The sequence below is a fragment of the Aspergillus costaricaensis genome (genome assembly GCF_003184835.1).
Source record: "Aspergillus costaricaensis CBS 115574 unplaced genomic scaffold BO79scaffold_18, whole genome shotgun sequence".
NCBI lineage: Eukaryota > Fungi > Ascomycota > Eurotiomycetes > Eurotiales > Aspergillaceae > Aspergillus > Aspergillus costaricensis.
The window spans coordinates 46777-61614 of record NW_020291818.1 but is presented as its reverse complement, the minus strand read 5'-3'; the positions used below and the strand labels follow the sequence as shown (position 1 = coordinate 61614).

At 50.2% G+C, this 14838-nt stretch overlaps 6 protein-coding genes and 2 non-coding genes across 8 annotated transcripts; 5 read left to right on the top strand and 3 right to left on the bottom strand.

Annotated features, from left to right (window-relative positions):
* Positions 1-7: 7 nt before the first annotated feature.
* On the bottom strand, positions 8-848 carry BO79DRAFT_218316 (uncharacterized protein; the record flags this gene model as incomplete). The annotated part of the gene is made up of 2 exons (XM_025683412.1): positions 8-451; positions 825-848. The coding sequence occupies 2 exons, from the start codon at positions 846-848 to the stop codon at positions 8-10; spliced, it is 468 nt and encodes a 155-aa protein (XP_025538799.1).
* Positions 849-1724: 876 nt separating this feature from the next.
* Positions 1725-3533, top strand: BO79DRAFT_174160 (inositol polyphosphate multikinase). Its single transcript, XM_025679720.1, has 2 exons — positions 1725-2073; positions 2216-3533. Exons 1-2 carry the CDS (start codon positions 1988-1990, stop codon positions 3456-3458), a joined length of 1329 nt encoding a protein of 442 aa, XP_025538798.1. The 5' UTR covers positions 1725-1987; the 3' UTR covers positions 3459-3533.
* Positions 3534-3700: 167 nt separating this feature from the next.
* Positions 3701-3772, top strand: BO79DRAFT_t150. The gene has a single exon. It is a non-coding gene; the product is annotated as a tRNA-Met (tRNA).
* Positions 3773-4741: 969 nt separating this feature from the next.
* On the top strand, positions 4742-4813 carry BO79DRAFT_t151. Its single transcript has one exon. It is a non-coding gene; the product is annotated as a tRNA-Met (tRNA).
* Positions 4814-5204: 391 nt separating this feature from the next.
* BO79DRAFT_149696 (mitochondrial 37S ribosomal protein uS19m) lies at positions 5205-5928 on the top strand (the record flags this gene model as incomplete). The annotated part of the gene is made up of 3 exons (XM_025678590.1): positions 5205-5251; positions 5498-5680; positions 5886-5928. 3 exons carry the CDS (start codon positions 5205-5207, stop codon positions 5926-5928), a joined length of 273 nt encoding a protein of 90 aa, XP_025538797.1.
* Positions 5929-6607: 679 nt separating this feature from the next.
* Positions 6608-7766, bottom strand: BO79DRAFT_238057 (putative TFIID and and SAGA complex TAF10 subunit; the record flags this gene model as incomplete). The annotated part of the gene is made up of 2 exons (XM_025684771.1): positions 7190-7766; positions 6608-7066 (listed from the first exon to the last, which is right to left on the bottom strand). The coding sequence occupies exons 1-2, from the start codon at positions 7568-7570 to the stop codon at positions 6608-6610; spliced, it is 840 nt and encodes a 279-aa protein (XP_025538796.1). The 5' UTR covers positions 7571-7766.
* Positions 7767-8010: 244 nt separating this feature from the next.
* BO79DRAFT_195892 (putative MYB DNA binding protein (Tbf1)) lies at positions 8011-11151 on the bottom strand. Its single transcript, XM_025681164.1, has 4 exons — positions 10978-11151; positions 10327-10805; positions 9612-10265; positions 8011-9558 (listed from the first exon to the last, which is right to left on the bottom strand). Exons 1-4 carry the CDS (start codon positions 11066-11068, stop codon positions 8266-8268), a joined length of 2517 nt encoding a protein of 838 aa, XP_025538795.1. The 5' UTR covers positions 11069-11151; the 3' UTR covers positions 8011-8265.
* Positions 11152-12379: 1228 nt separating this feature from the next.
* BO79DRAFT_266710 (uncharacterized protein) lies at positions 12380-14052 on the top strand (the record flags this gene model as incomplete). Its single annotated transcript, XM_025686988.1, has 1 exon — positions 12380-14052. One exon carries the CDS (start codon positions 12380-12382, stop codon positions 13955-13957), a length of 1578 nt encoding a protein of 525 aa, XP_025538794.1. The 3' UTR covers positions 13958-14052.
* Between the last annotated feature and the right edge of the window lie 786 nt (positions 14053-14838).

Here is a 14838-nt window from a genome sequence, read left to right as displayed (position 1 = left end):
GTCAGTACTAAGGCCCATCCTCGAGGCGACTTTCAGGGAAGATGGCGTTACTGAGTGCTGCGATTAGGTTTCTGCTGAGGGAGAACCAAGCGTTGGGTGAATAATTGTCTTGGAAATCGAACCAGATAAGAAAAGTGCTTTGCTTGGGGCGGCTTTCTACCGTAGTAACTATGAGATGACTCTGCTGCTGATTGTAAAAAGTAGTTATCTGCACAAGGGCCAGGCGTGGGAGATATATTGAAGTATGAGCAGATCCATATGCCAACATCATGCCGCTGCATATTGCGAGCTTGTACTGGAAGGGGGATACTATCCGCAACGGTGATGGAGCATTGGCAAAGAGAGGATATGAAGCTTCCAGCAACGATGGTGGTCTGCCAGGATAACCGGGGTCAACTCTCACTGCAAAGGCTTCAGCCGCATGATGCTGCTGGACACGGTGGGCCTGTTGCTGGAGACCAATTCAAAGACAGTGAAGGTTTCCCATTACTAGGGAATCCCTGCTGCAACCCAAGCCATCCAGCCTCGTACCAATATCTATAGCTCCCTCACCCCTCTACTCAAATTGTTGCCAGCGCGTGGAGCAGATGCCCGCGTCGGTAACTCCGAGGGACGTAATCTATTGCATCAACTGACTCGCGCATACCAAGATCCCGAGTGTCTGAGCCCGAATCTGCGAACCAGCTGCTGGAGCAAACAGGGGTCAATGACAAGGCTGCCATTAAGGCAGCCCGACAGCTTATTTAGCGGGGTGCAGATGTTAAATGGCGCAATTCCCAAGGCAACACCCCTTTGCGCGAGGCTATGCGAGGGGTGGTACGCACTGGGAGGGTGAGTCTACAGGTCATGTCGAGTCCTACATGCCAACAAACATCTGCCGCAAGCCCCTGGTGCATTTATATTAATTCGGAAGATGCGGGGGTCTCAATGGATCAGATCAGTCTAGCAGGAGAAACCCCAGCGACTTTCCTCAATTGAAGTTGAGGAAAGTCGTGAGAAGTTGCAGCGGGAGATGAAAGCGCAACAGTGTGCAATGAGAGGGCCAGAGAGAAGGAGGAGAAACGATAACTTGAACATACAGCCTTGTCTGTGTAACTGGCTGTGATGAACTCAGTGCCAGTCGAAATTCCTGGGCGTATGGATGACATATGGCTTTCGTACATAGACTCCTATCATGATGCAACAAGCAGATAACTCACCATCACCACCATATAATAGAATTAGTCAAAAGATGAGTGAGTGAATTAGACCATGACTCTCTATGGCACCATATTCAAGCAGGCTGAAATCTGGCACCAGTATAAGCTGACGTGCTGGTTATTGGTAATATTCTCAGCAAAGCGCGGGTGAAATCCAGTGGAACAATGAAGTATAGAGAAGAACTTCCAGCGAATGATCGCCGGTATGCGGCATCATAGCGCCTGATATTATACTTCCTCTGGGCTGCACTCGAGCCTTCTCGGATGATTACATTTCTAATACCGACCATTCCTTTGAGTTCATCTCGGGGATCCCTGGGCGGTGCAGGTTTGCTCGGGCCGCCTTGTGTTTCTTTGGGGGAAAAGGTCAGTCCATCATCCAGCACAAGAAGAGCGGATGCTTGCATGATTCTCCGCGGTTGCACGTCACTTCAGCTCGGAACAAAACCAGCAACTTCCACCACTTCTTTTCACTCACCACCACCACCACCTCCTGTGGCTTGTCCCTCCTTTTTCTGCCAACCCTTTGTTTGCCCTGTCGACCTATTACTCTCTCCTTTGTTTGATTGCCCTCCTTTCCCTCCTTTTACTCTTCTCCGGCATTTGCCTAGATATATATACCATATACATCTTTTTTTTTTCTCTTCTCCCTTACCCGACTCGTCCTGCGCCCTTCCGCATCGCTTCCATTTCTCATTACCCGTGACTCAACTCATGCGGAATGCCGTCTAGAATCCAACGGTCTCTGTTGGACAGTGAATAATCCCTTAGTTCTTCGGACGCCCAATATGTCTTCGTCGCGGTCGGATAGTTTGAAAACCCAGAAACTGGACACCGACAGCTTTGTCGCTTTTGACCATGCCGCCGCTGGCCAGTAAGTTCTACCTCTCCGCCCTTGCCGCAAGATACGAGATGCTTCATGGCCAGCACTCCTATTTTCTCCCCCTCCCCAAGAAATGTTCGTTTGCTCTGCATACGAGTCGGTACAGGTTACTGACGTCGTGCTAAAACTACAGCGACGGTGTCCAATGCACTTTGTCCGGCTCCTTTATCGCAAAGCCCTGCACCCCCGAAGAAGTCGCGTTTTACGAGTCTAGCGCCCTCCACCCGGAATTCAGAGAGTTTATCCCTACATACATAGGGACTTTGACCTCTGCCGACCAGCAGCAGTTCTCCGCCATCGAAGCTGCGCAGCAGTCCGGTGCGATTGTTCTCCCCGGATCAGACTACTCCTCGACATCGGGCACGCCGGGCGCGACCGCACCAGCACAGCCCAGCGCGGCAACCTCGGGATCAGCGAGTACCGCGCAGGATCTACCATGGGTTCCTTCGAACGGGAAGAAGCTGGAGACAGGAATATCTATTGTGCTGGAAAACGTGGCTTCGGGGTTTAAGCGGCCGAATGTTTTGGACGTGAAGCTGGGCGCAAGGCTATGGGCTGATGATGCGCCGCCTCAGAAGCGAGCGAAACTAGATGCTGTATCCCAGGAGACGACAAGCTCAAAGCTGGGATTCCGGATTGCGGGAATGAAGGTCTGGACAGGCGTGAGTGGAGAAAGCGACGAAGGAAGTAAAACCGATCCGTATGCTACGAAATACGAGGGTTCCGAGGGGGCGCGGGGCGAGGTCATCGAGAAAGATGGATATAAGCGCTACGACAAGTGGTATGGGCGGTCTCTCACTGAAGACACTGTTATAGAAGGGTTCCAAAAATTCCTTGCTGGTGCCAAAGCTGGGGCCGTTGACCGCTCCCAGTTGGTCGCCCAGAGATTGGCGGACGAACTGAAAAAGGTACAGCATGTGTTGGAGTCAGAGGAAAGCCGGATGTATTCTTCAAGTGTTTTGATTGTATATGAGGGAGATCCAGAAGCGATGGAACATGCGCTTGTGGAGGAACAAAAGCCCCGGCCTGAGCGGGGTGAGTCCGAGGACGAAGACGAAGACGAGGAAGAGGAAAACATGGAGTTCCACATCCAGCAGGGCGGGTCAATCCAGGTGGTTGATATCCCGGTCGGTCAGGGAATCAAATCGCACCAGGCAATCAATATCAACATCGACCCCGAAATGGCCGAGCTGGCCGATCTGGGAGACCTGGGGGATCTAGAAGATGATGAGGATGAGGATCCCCCGAAGGTGCATGACCTTCGTCTGATCGATTTTGCCCACGCCAGTTGGACACCAGGTCAGGGGCCGGACGAGAATGTGCTCAAAGGGATACGGAACTTGATCAAAATCCTGTCCGGACTTGCCGTCGAGTAAGTGTACGATATGCAGGCCAAGGCATCGAAACTCGCGGGCGATTTAGATGCTATATGAAACAATTTGGTGTTAGCGAATATACAAATGTACATCAATTATATGGTACTGAATACCGTTGCATAATAAAACATCTTAATGTTGAGGATAGGACATGTTCACAATTCACATGAATGAGCGCTGTGCACATGGCTCGTAGGCTTAGGTTAATAATACCAAAGTGGGGAGCCTCTTACATCAACCCAAGCATGTTAGCTCAGGGGAAGAGCGCCGGGCTCATAACCCGGAGGTCCCTGGATCGAAACCAGGACATGCTATCTGATTCTTTTTTTTTTCCTTTTTCCCATCTGCTCTCTTACCAAGACAACCGAACAACAATCAAATTGTCCGTACAGACTCTCTTATTAATCTCTTCTGATCTGTTACGGTCTGCTCCTTGACAAGGTTACACGTCATCCCTCAAAGATATAGCCTGACTTCGTTGGTCCTTTTCTTAACCTTCCAAGACTCTATACTAGCGGGATAACTTACATTTTGACATTGTCAAACATCACTTCATCACAGGGTGTGCTAGGAATAATCTTAAAGCGCAGTAAACTATATATCATGCTAGAGAGTGCTCTGCGTGGGACACTTCTGCGGGATTGTATGCATCCTATATTCTACTATTCCAAGTAGCAGACTGTGGAGATCTCACAAGGTGCCAGAAAACGACGACCTACAGACCGTCGCTAGAACAACGCAGTAAATACAAAACAGCCCTGCTAATAGCCAAGTTATGATGCTGACTTGGCGAGGAGTTGCTACTTGTGCTATGTGATCTATACGAGGTCTCCACTGATTTACGATAGCACATGCCTACATCACTTGCCAGTATTATGATGAGCTGGCAAGTTTGATGAGAGGACAACCTGATCATGTGGAATATTAAAATATTAAGTTATATCCCGATAGAGGAGTATTCTGCTTCTATCTATGCATCTAGTAACGAGTAACTACACTTTCTCCACACAGGATATGCACGGAACCAACCACCAACGATACTGAGGTTCCTCATTCCTCATATAACACCATATGATAAATAGAAAATCACAGTCCACCATAGAAATCACAAACAAGAGATCTAAAATAGAAGTTGAATGGGAGGAAACGTACCTCTGTTTGTAGCCGGACATATGATATCACGTGAAGCGGCCGCACATTGAAATCTAGGAACAATCACACATTCATCCATCCATACCCTTTTGAGTCATAATACTTACAACACAACTCCCTTCAACCAACCCAGCATGTTAGCTCAGGGGAAGAGCGCCGGGCTCATAACCCGGAGGTCCCTGGATCGAAACCAGGACATGCTAACTAAATGATTCATTTTTTTTCTTTTTGTGTCTCATGCAGAGTGGATTCGCGATGTCACGTATGGAGTAGATATGGATACTACCGCATTTCGCTCTTTTTACTCGCTCACCAAGTCGGCAGTCGTTATTTTTTTATATGAATTATACTAGCTACCTGAAATATCTATAAATTCGTATATGTATTCAAATAACAAGAAATCCAATAACTACGAAGACCTCATCAGTTTATATCATGCAAATAAAATCATAGACCATGGACCAGTCCCCATACCAAAGAAGAAAATCTTACATAATCCATCCGCCCTCCGCTCCATCTCAAACCCATCCCAATCATCCATCGCAAACCCGCCGGTCCGCATCAGCCAAAAGCCAACAGCACAAAAAAACCAAAATGTTTCCCACGCGAGCTCTCTTCTCTCGCTCGGTCTGGAAGGGTGAGTCTATTCCTTATCCCTTTATCCATTTTCCTGGAGAAATTGAACCCAAGTAACACGCATACCTACAGGCCCGAACATCGTCCCGTACGTCGTCGCATTTATTTCCCTTTCCTTCCCTACCTACATTATAACCTGTTATTAACACCGCAACTCAACGTCATTACCTTCGACTTTTATTCAATCAAACTCGCCACGAACACACATACGATGGATATAGAGATGTATGCTAATAGATAATGTGGATTAGTCTCCCTCTCCCCCGCAAACTCCCCGCTCCGCCAGGAACACCTCCGATCAAGACGCAGAAGCGCGGCGCTACGATTCTGCCTAATTTCGTGGGATTGAAGTTCCAGGTTCATAATGGGAAGATTTATCAGGATGTTGTGATTACGGAGGAGATGGTCGGGAGGAAGTTGGGGGAGTTTGTTGCGTGAGTTTTTTTTTTTTTTTTTTTTTTTTCCCTTCCCAAGCTTTTTTCTTTTTGTTTTGTTCTTGCTGGGATGGGATATGGAAGGTTGAGGAGGTTGGAGGCCTCAGATGTTAGGAAGACGATTGGAAATATTCGGGGAATTGAGAGATTCGATTGGCCTGTGATAATGATGATGGAATTGCTGCTAACTGAATGGTTTCGATAGGACTCGGAAGAGATTCACGTATAAGCAGTCGAAGAACAAATGATTGCTTTTCGGGTTGTGGATGGTTTTCTCGCTATGTGGCTATTCTGCTGTGTGCTCTGAATTGGAATCTTACTGGGTCCTCTGTGATATGGGGATAGGTAGATTGTCAGCTTAAGAGACATGGTAGGCAAGCAGACAAGGCAGACAGACAGACAGGTGGTGATTTCATATTGCATGGCTAGGCTCTTTTTCTTATTATCTCGGGCGTTATATCCAGTTCCTTACTGCTTACTCTTCCACCAATGTATATCTACGTGTTGCATGTAAACTACTACTAGACACCCCTTAAAATCAACAGGTCAATGGACTTCTCAACACATAAAGCACAGAATATCAAGTGACTTCTATTATTGTCTCAGTTATTGTCTTCTTTCTTTATGTTTGTTGCCGCCCTTCCTACCATATCATATCATATCTCGATAACTCCGCCCTAAACGCCTTTTGTATATTTCAAACTCGGCCCACATGCAGGATATCGTTCGGCCGTTGCCCAGTATTTTACGCCAGCAAGCAAAGGTGAAAAGAAAAAGTAAAGTAAAACAGCACATCCCATCCCATCCCGTCCCCGATCTACCCATATCCCCATGCCCATGCCCATGACCATGAACATCCAGCACGTTTGCGACAAACAAAACCACCCAAAGCATTCCCAAGGTGGAAAGGGAAAGAAGGAAAAAATATCACCGATAAAACTCCCCCCTCTTGACACTAACCCCATACTCCGACACTGCCATACCCAGATCCTCCATCGTAAGCACCGTCCGGCCCTGTCCGGAACCTCCCGACCCACCACCTCCGAACCCAGGTCTCTGGATTCCCAAGTGCGTACCCGCTTTGCCCTTTCCTGCATCGCCGCCTGATACGCCTGTCGCGGCACCAGCGGACCCCACACCTGCAGCGCCGGCGGGCATGTTCAATCCCGAGGCGGCGTTCAAACTGCCCATGGGGTTGCTGGCAGAAGAGCTGTTGGAGGCGCGAATGCGCGCGTACTGATACGAGTCGGCGGCAATATCCGCAATGAATTTCTGGGTTGCGAGAGCGAGGAGGCGGGCGAGGTGTGGTGGTGTTTGATTGGGGCCGTTACCCGGAGGCGGGAGACCGGCGAGAGTGAGGTAGTGGGCTGTTACAGCGTCGGGGATCTAAGGATATTCATGTTAGTAAGATATTGGACAGAAATATGAGGTGGAAGTAAACGAGGGTGGTAGTGGAGAGAAAAAAGTGACATAGGAGGGGAATCCAGGTGGAAAGGCAAGATAACTTACAATCGGCGCATATTCATCCATCTTGCCCATGAACTCCCGCAAGCTGGTTTCTTTCTTGGCAGGCGCTGCGGCGGCCGCCAGAGCATCCACGGAGGTGGGCGCGGGGATGGAGTTTTCGGTCGCGGCGGCGGCGTCATTGCCAGCGGGATTCTGATTCGGCATGTTGGCGGTGTTGTTTGCGTTTAGGTCGATGTCTTGTTCGATAGATGCATCCAGGTTGTTGTCACCGGTGTCTGGTTCTTGTTTGGGGACGACAGTCGCGGAGGAATCTTGCGATGCTGCGGGAGCTGGAGCTGGAGCCGGGGCGGAAGTAGGAGGAGCAGCAGCAGCAGCAGCAGCAGCAGCTGGAGGGGGAGGTTGCGAAGCCGATGAGTCGGCCATGGTGGTAGTGTTAATAGTGAATGAAGGTGAGTGGTGGTAATGGGTGGTTGGTGGCTGGCGAGCAAGGGAGGGCCGGCCAGAACTAGTCCAATAGTGAATGAAGGAGCGCGTCGGCGGTCAGACAATGAGCCGGGATGGCGGTGGTGCGCTGGTTCTGAGTTACCAGCACAAGGGAATAAGCTGCAGGGGGGTTGTGTGGGAGGAAGACGAAGAATGAATGGGACTTGAAGAAAGATGGATGGGATGGCGGAGAGTCGACTGGTCGGGTCGCGCTGCCGGAGCGGAGAGCCATTCGTCTCTCTGCTCTTGTCCGCGGTCGGCCCGATTCTGTTACTATAGTGTATGTATCTTTCTGGCTACGTCTACAGCAATTACATGCTTGATATTGGCCAAACAGTCAATTCATAAAGTACAGTCTTGCATTAAGTCCCTAATTCTGCCTCGCAATTACGAAAAATGAACAATGTTGGTACACAGCCCCAACTCTACATGGCCATTCGTCTCCCCAGCAAGCAAAGCACCCTCGAGACCCCCAATCAACTCCCCCGGACAGTCACATCGGTAATCAACATAATCGCTAGAATAGATGTCGCAAAAGGAAACATAGAACGCATTTTGATACATGTGGAAAAAAAAGCAAAGAAGAATGAGATAGACATTGAGCAGAAGCATAGACACAAGCCATGACGGACGCTTTATTGTCCAAGATGCATATTGGGATCAACATGGTCTTGATGGTGGGTATGATGCGGGTGATGTTGGTGATGATGATGGTGGTGGTGATGCTGCCCAAAGGCTTCACCATGCACCTCCTGTCCCAGCGTCTGCATCAGGTTCTGCTCGGCTGTCTGGTCAAACGCCGCATGCGCTCCAGCATCTGGTGGCAGTGGCGATGCCGACATATCGTGGCCGTGTGTCATGCCAACCGGCTGCGCATGTGCACCGGCAAGCGCCATCATGCCCTTGATGCCTTCAACATGTGCCTTGTCCTCTTCTCCCTGCTTCTTCTGCCGTTCGCGGGCCTCGCGTTTGGCTGCCTGCGCGGGGGCACGCGTCTTTAGCTCTCCAGTCACAAACTTAAGGTAATACGGCACTTCAATGCCACTTTTGAGGAAGAACAGCTTCAAGTTCCGCGCCTTGTCCTTTAGTTGAACCTGGTTGCGGTCCTTCAGCGCTTCGCTGATAGTGCCTCCCGGGCCAAACATGGCAAGAATCTGACTCCAGTGCGGGCCCTTGACCCGGTCCAGCCCGGCCATCAATGCGTTCTCCTCCTCCGTCGTCCACGGCCGACGCTGGCTGGGCAACCCAGACTTGCGGCTGCTAGGCGACGACTTGGCAGATGCCGCCATGCGCGCGCGCTCGTAGAGTACTTGAGTCGGCTGAGACTGCGAGTAGTGTGGTATCCCCGGCATATAGCCATGGTTGGCTGCGGCTGAGTTGGGTCGCGGAATCGAAGCAGGAGTCACATGGTTGTATTGCTGGAAGTTGGCCTGCAGGGGGCTTTGCTGGAAAGTTAGTTGACCAGGAGGTTGCTGGTAACCGGACGGAGCGGGACTATGATGATACGGCTGCTGGTGAGTCTGCTGATGCTGCATCTGACCCGTGGGCTGGGCAGCAGAATAGCCATGCAGAATCTGGCCCCCCTGCTGCGGCGCATGCTGAGGAGGTTGCTGCTGAAGTTGCTGGGGTTGATGCATCTGATGCTGTTGTTGGTGCTGTTGTTGGTGCTGCTGTGGTTGCTGCTGCGACGGTTGCTGTTGCTGGTTCTGTTGGGCCTGCTGCTGCTGGGAGCGTCTCAAGCCGTGGCCTTGCAATGCAATTTGCGCCGCACGAGCCGCACGCGCAACCAAGTCGCCGTGCATGTTTCTGTCAACAGGAACATCAGGTGGCTGGGTTGAGACGGGGAATTGGCCCTGCAAAGGAGCATTGGACGGCTGTGAGTCTCCGTCGGACGAGGATGGTTGTCGACCCTTAGCGGTCTTTTTCGTCTGGCTCATCGTTAGTACAGGCACGTGCAAAGATGAATGATGGGGATTCAGACCTGTTGGTTGCTGATGGTATCGAAGTTCTTGGTGATGTAGGAGCTCAAGTCCCGAAGAAAATCCTCCCAGTGGTACTTGTCCGGCAAGGCCTTCATGGCTTCCTCGTTGTTGACGTCGCTCAGCAGAATGTCACGGCGCGAACCGGCCCGCTTGACAAAGTCCGCTTCACTTGGAGCCAGCTGACGAGTCCCTGGACGCCGATCAAGCAGCTGTTGCTCCAGCTCATCGGGAAACAGGTCGTAAAGCAGCTCGGTTCGGGTTCTTTCCGAATTGTTCATCGATGCGATGAAGGCCTGGGTCTTAAGTTCCAAGAACAAGGCACCCTGCACCTTGAGTAGACGGCCACCTTCGGGAACAAACACATCAAGGAAGTTATCGTTGAGTTCCGAAAATCCGATCTCCTGCGTGCCAAAAATACTGGAAACAAAGGAAGCTAGATTGGCTTTGCGAATAATATCGATCTGGGAGGATTCGGTGAGCTCCAGCTCTGTAGGCGAAAGGAAGGACTTTTTGCTCGAGTAGACTTTTTTCGTATGATCGAACAGCGACCGCATGGTCGCATAGGCTTGGCCACTCTCGGTCTCGGGTTCGGAAACGAAGGAAGTGATTTCCTGATACGAGGACTTGGCTAACAGCGACAGAATCTGGGTTGACTAGAGACATCGCGGGTTAGAATTCTGTAAGCAAAGTCACGCGAAGTAAGTCGCGACTTACCAAATTGTCAAGAATGGGCAGACTCTGAATCTTCAGGTGTGAGTTGGCTTTGACAAACACCATGCCCTTCGGAGGCGACGCGCTGGAGGTCTCCGCCAGTTGCTGCTGGCCTAACACACATTGTTCCTCCACTCGTTCTGCGTGATTCATGATACTTGAAATCACAGTAGCCATGTCCGAATCAATATCAGCACTGCTTTCTGGTTGTGGCACCGCGCTTTCTGCAGATCCTTCGATGGGAGCGGGCGTGTCTAGAGGACGGTCCACGGGATGGTCCACAGGGTCGACAACACCAGAGCCTAATGCAGATGCCAATTCTTCTTCAATCTGATTTCCCGGTACTTGATCTGCAGTTAAGGTGGTCGGTGGAGGTGGTAGTGAAAGGTCAGCTGGCTCGGATTCGAGACGGCGTTTCTTAGAAGCTGGCGGCGAGAGGGAACCGTCATCTTCCTCGAGAGGGTGAGACATTTTGGGGGAAACTGCCGTAAATTCACGTCAACCCTGTGAATGGAAACAAACAGGGCATACAGAAAGTCTTCATCACTGCAGAGGACTGGCCCCAGGGTGTTTGATTTGAAGACAATCTACCCAGGGAGCTGTCGGGGCCAGCGGGAGCAGAGACTCCTTCGAACGGCGCGCAGGAGAACTCACCATGAGCGGCGGAATCGGTCACGGAGGGAACAGGCAACTCAGATGAGGCCGCCTCGTCGAGAGACGGGTCTGTACCTCTCGTGTCGACCATGATAGGAACAATTCCTGATGGAAGGGATAGGCGTTGACTTCCAAGAGCAGAAATGAGGGCTTAGGGGTAGGGCGCAGGCGTAGGGCTTTTGGGAAGTGTTAGATTGAGAATCGCCCCCTCAGATTTTTCCTACTTTTTCCCTCTCCGCCCGGTCGGTCGGGGAACTCGGCTGGGGGTGTGGATTCCAGCTCCATTATTTCCTGGGGATACTTACGATATAGATAGTACACTAGTTGGATTTAATGTTCTGTATTATTTTCAAATTCTATTTATTTATTTTTCTTCCAGTATAATGAAAGACAACATATCCAGTTATGTTTGTTTGGTCATTCCCAGGTCTGTTGTAGTACTTCTGTTGTGTTTCCCCGACCGTCTTCCTGGCCTTTCCTCTTTCGGAAACCCATTCTCTTGTTTGCCTGGGTGCCTGATCCTCCACTTCTCTCTCTCTATACTCAAGATTCTACTGTTACTTCTTCTCTTCTTCCACCACTCTCTGGTTCACACCCCATTTTGAATCCGGAACAGGCTTCACTTCTTGACTATAAAGTCCCTTCCTAGTGTATCATTTGATCACTTTTTGACCCCTCAGTGGTAACATTCATCCAAGGTTACTTCCGTCCAATGCTACTCTATCCATGCGTCATAGACTACCTCCTATCTCTTTCTAGACCTCTACCTTAAACCATTGCAACACACTGACGTGCTCTAGCTGCTTTTTTAAGGATGATTGGAGAGTGGTACAATGGCATATGCAGAACGAACTCATCCCTGAGGATGCCAACAAGTGACAGTAGATAGACGCGTCTACCACTATAGCCATGTCGAGAACACCTCCTCCTGCAAGGGTCTAAGTTAACCTATCTCTATAGCATCTATAGGCATGATTAGGGATGCAGACACAGGACTGGTGTGTTCCGAGCAGCTCAGCCCTGATTGTCGGATGGACAAAGGCAATTCCCATGGTTCTTGATTGTAGGCAAGATTATTGCGCTGTTACGTCCGTGGTCTGTACCAGACGTTAACCGACCATTGGAGGAGTCCAGACACGGACCGGTCCTTGAGTTTGACACCTCTAGAACCCTCCTCGCCCTATATTCCATGAGCACTCCCCGCAGGTTCAACATTTTCTATGTGACCCGGTTCCGTAGGATGTAACTACCAGTGCTGCCAATGCTTTTTATCTGGGGCCCTCCCACTGTTGGATGATCGACACTCATTCGTGTATACATGATTGTGCTTGGTAGTCTTCACCCATAGTGTCGACTGAACATCTTCACTTTTCATGAGAGGCCGACTTTAAGAAGCCCCACAATGCTTTCTACGCGCCAGTTTGTCGCCCTTGCGGCAATCCTGCAGGCAGCTACTCAGGCTTCAGCTCAGGACCTGAAAGAGCAAGTTTGGGCGGTATTCGCTTACACTCTATACGGAGACCGTGTCCCGACAGCCCTGCCTCGCCCCAATATTTTGACACCATATGGTGCCAACACACTGTATGAAGCTGGGTCTGCTTTCCGAGATCGATATGTTGCAATCCATTCGACCGATGTCAGTCCGAGTACGAGAATCGAGAGCATCTCTACATATGCTCTCGAAGATGAAGATCTTGATATTCTGTCTACCACCGATCCATCGGTCATTGCGTCTGCGCAGGCTTTTATGCAGGGGCTATACCCACCTCTCAACGATACTTACGACGTGCAATATCCTGACCCGTCGTATCTCATGGCCAATGGCAGCTTTGCGACTGCCCCTATGGGTGGCTACCAATATCCACCCATTGTCACCGTGAGCTCGGACGACCCTCAGTCGGTCGTGGTGGCAGGCCAAGATAATTGCTTCCTGCATCAGATCGCCAATGCTGACTACCAGGCTAGCACGGAGGCTCAGCAAATGATACAGGAGTCTGACGCGCTCTACAACCGTCTTTACATCCAGGCCCTGTCAGGCGATTTTGACCGCTCTTCGGTCAACTATGCGAACTCCATTGCGGTCTCCGAATTCTTAGAATACCAGCTCTTGCACAACGAGACATTGTTGCACAGCGTCAGCCAAGAGGATATAAGGCTTGCGCGCTGGTATGCCGATCAATACACTTTTGCAACAAACGGCAACTCGGATACATCATTGTCAAGCCCAATCGATAGCAGTGCCATTCGCACAATTGCAGGCCAGACACTAGCCGGAAATATCTTGGATGCATTCGACACCAATGTTCTTTACCGGGGCACCAGTGGGAAACTGACATTCGTCTTCGGAGGCTACGAGCCTGCTGTCGCTCTTACCTCCCTCGTGCAACTTGCATCCCAGGAAAATGGAAAATTCTATGGACGACCTGCGCTCGGGGCCTCGCTCACCTTTGAGCTCTTTAGTCTGGAAAACCAGTCATTTCCAACCTATCCTGACCCATCTCAGCTTTATGTGCGGTTCCTCCTGCGCAATGGAACAACATCACCGGAATTCCAATCTTACCCGCTTTTTGGTCACAGTCCCAGCAGCATCGAAGTTCCCTATAGCGAGTTCAAGGCTGAGATGCAGACCTTTGCGCTGAATTCGACGCAGGAGTGGTGCCTCCAGTGTGATTCGTCTTCGTCAGCTGTATTCTGTCCGGGTGTCCTGGATGATGAAAACGATGGCCCGAGTAGTAGCGCAGCCTCTTCCTCCGGACGCAAAGGAATCAGCCCCGCCGTTGGAGGAGTCATCGGTGCGATTGTGACTCTAGTTGTCGTTGGGTTGATTGCTGCTGCCGGGTTCCTGCTGCTTGGGGTCCGAGTACAGCGTGGACGCAGGCCGAGCTTGGAGGAGATTAAAGGAGGTATTGATTTGGGAAGCGACTCGAACTTGGCCCTGCGGGAACATGCTGCGCCGCCAGCAAAGACGGCAAGGCCTTGAGTCTGGATCTACGGGCAGGCTGATGACCTTGATATCATGGAAAGCAAGATGAGTATAATAATACAACAGCGGTCTTATGTGATTTTTAGTATTGAATACATGTTGCTCCATTTCAATACAAAAAGCTATATTCCATATTGGGAGAAATTCATTCTACGCCTAGTCGCAATAGCTCCGGGGAACAGATGGGGTGACACAGAGCAGTCAATATAGCTTGATCCAACGTTTTGCAGGAAAAGCCATCATAACACTTTCAAGAGGTCCACTTGATTATCGGCCCTTTTTAGCCAACTATTCCATTATCAATAAAGTAGCCAGGTGAGTCAAGGGTGCTTTGAATAATTCTTGCCCATATGTGAACTTGCTAGGTGGTAGTGGTGGTCAGTAGTAATAGTCGTAGTAGTCGCAGCCTGGTACCTTTACATCCGAGGGCCACCCTCCGCTCCAGCGATTGATTATCGGAGGCATATAGCATCGAGTACTCTATAAACCAAAGCTAAACCAGAGCAAGTCATGAAACTACCAATTTATCATATCATTGACCTCCTCGAAAGATGCAGCGAGTCATCGATAAACTAACTACCTTGCCACCTTGGTACCACTGAAGTGTCGCAACACCATGTGGAAGCTTTATTCTATGGGTGACTGAAGACGAAGTCTACTAGTCACCAACCTACAAGCAATGTTTCCTTTTAGGACTCGCAATTGCTTAGGAAACCCGATAAGAAGGCTTCAACCATCGTTGTTGAACTTGAGGCGACATATCCACTGATTGCGGAGGTTGATCAGTCTTCTGAGTTGGATTTAAGATATTCAAGAAAATTGGGTAGAGCACGTCTTACATCGCGGTTTATAGGGGCTACACTTCTTGGTGGTAATAC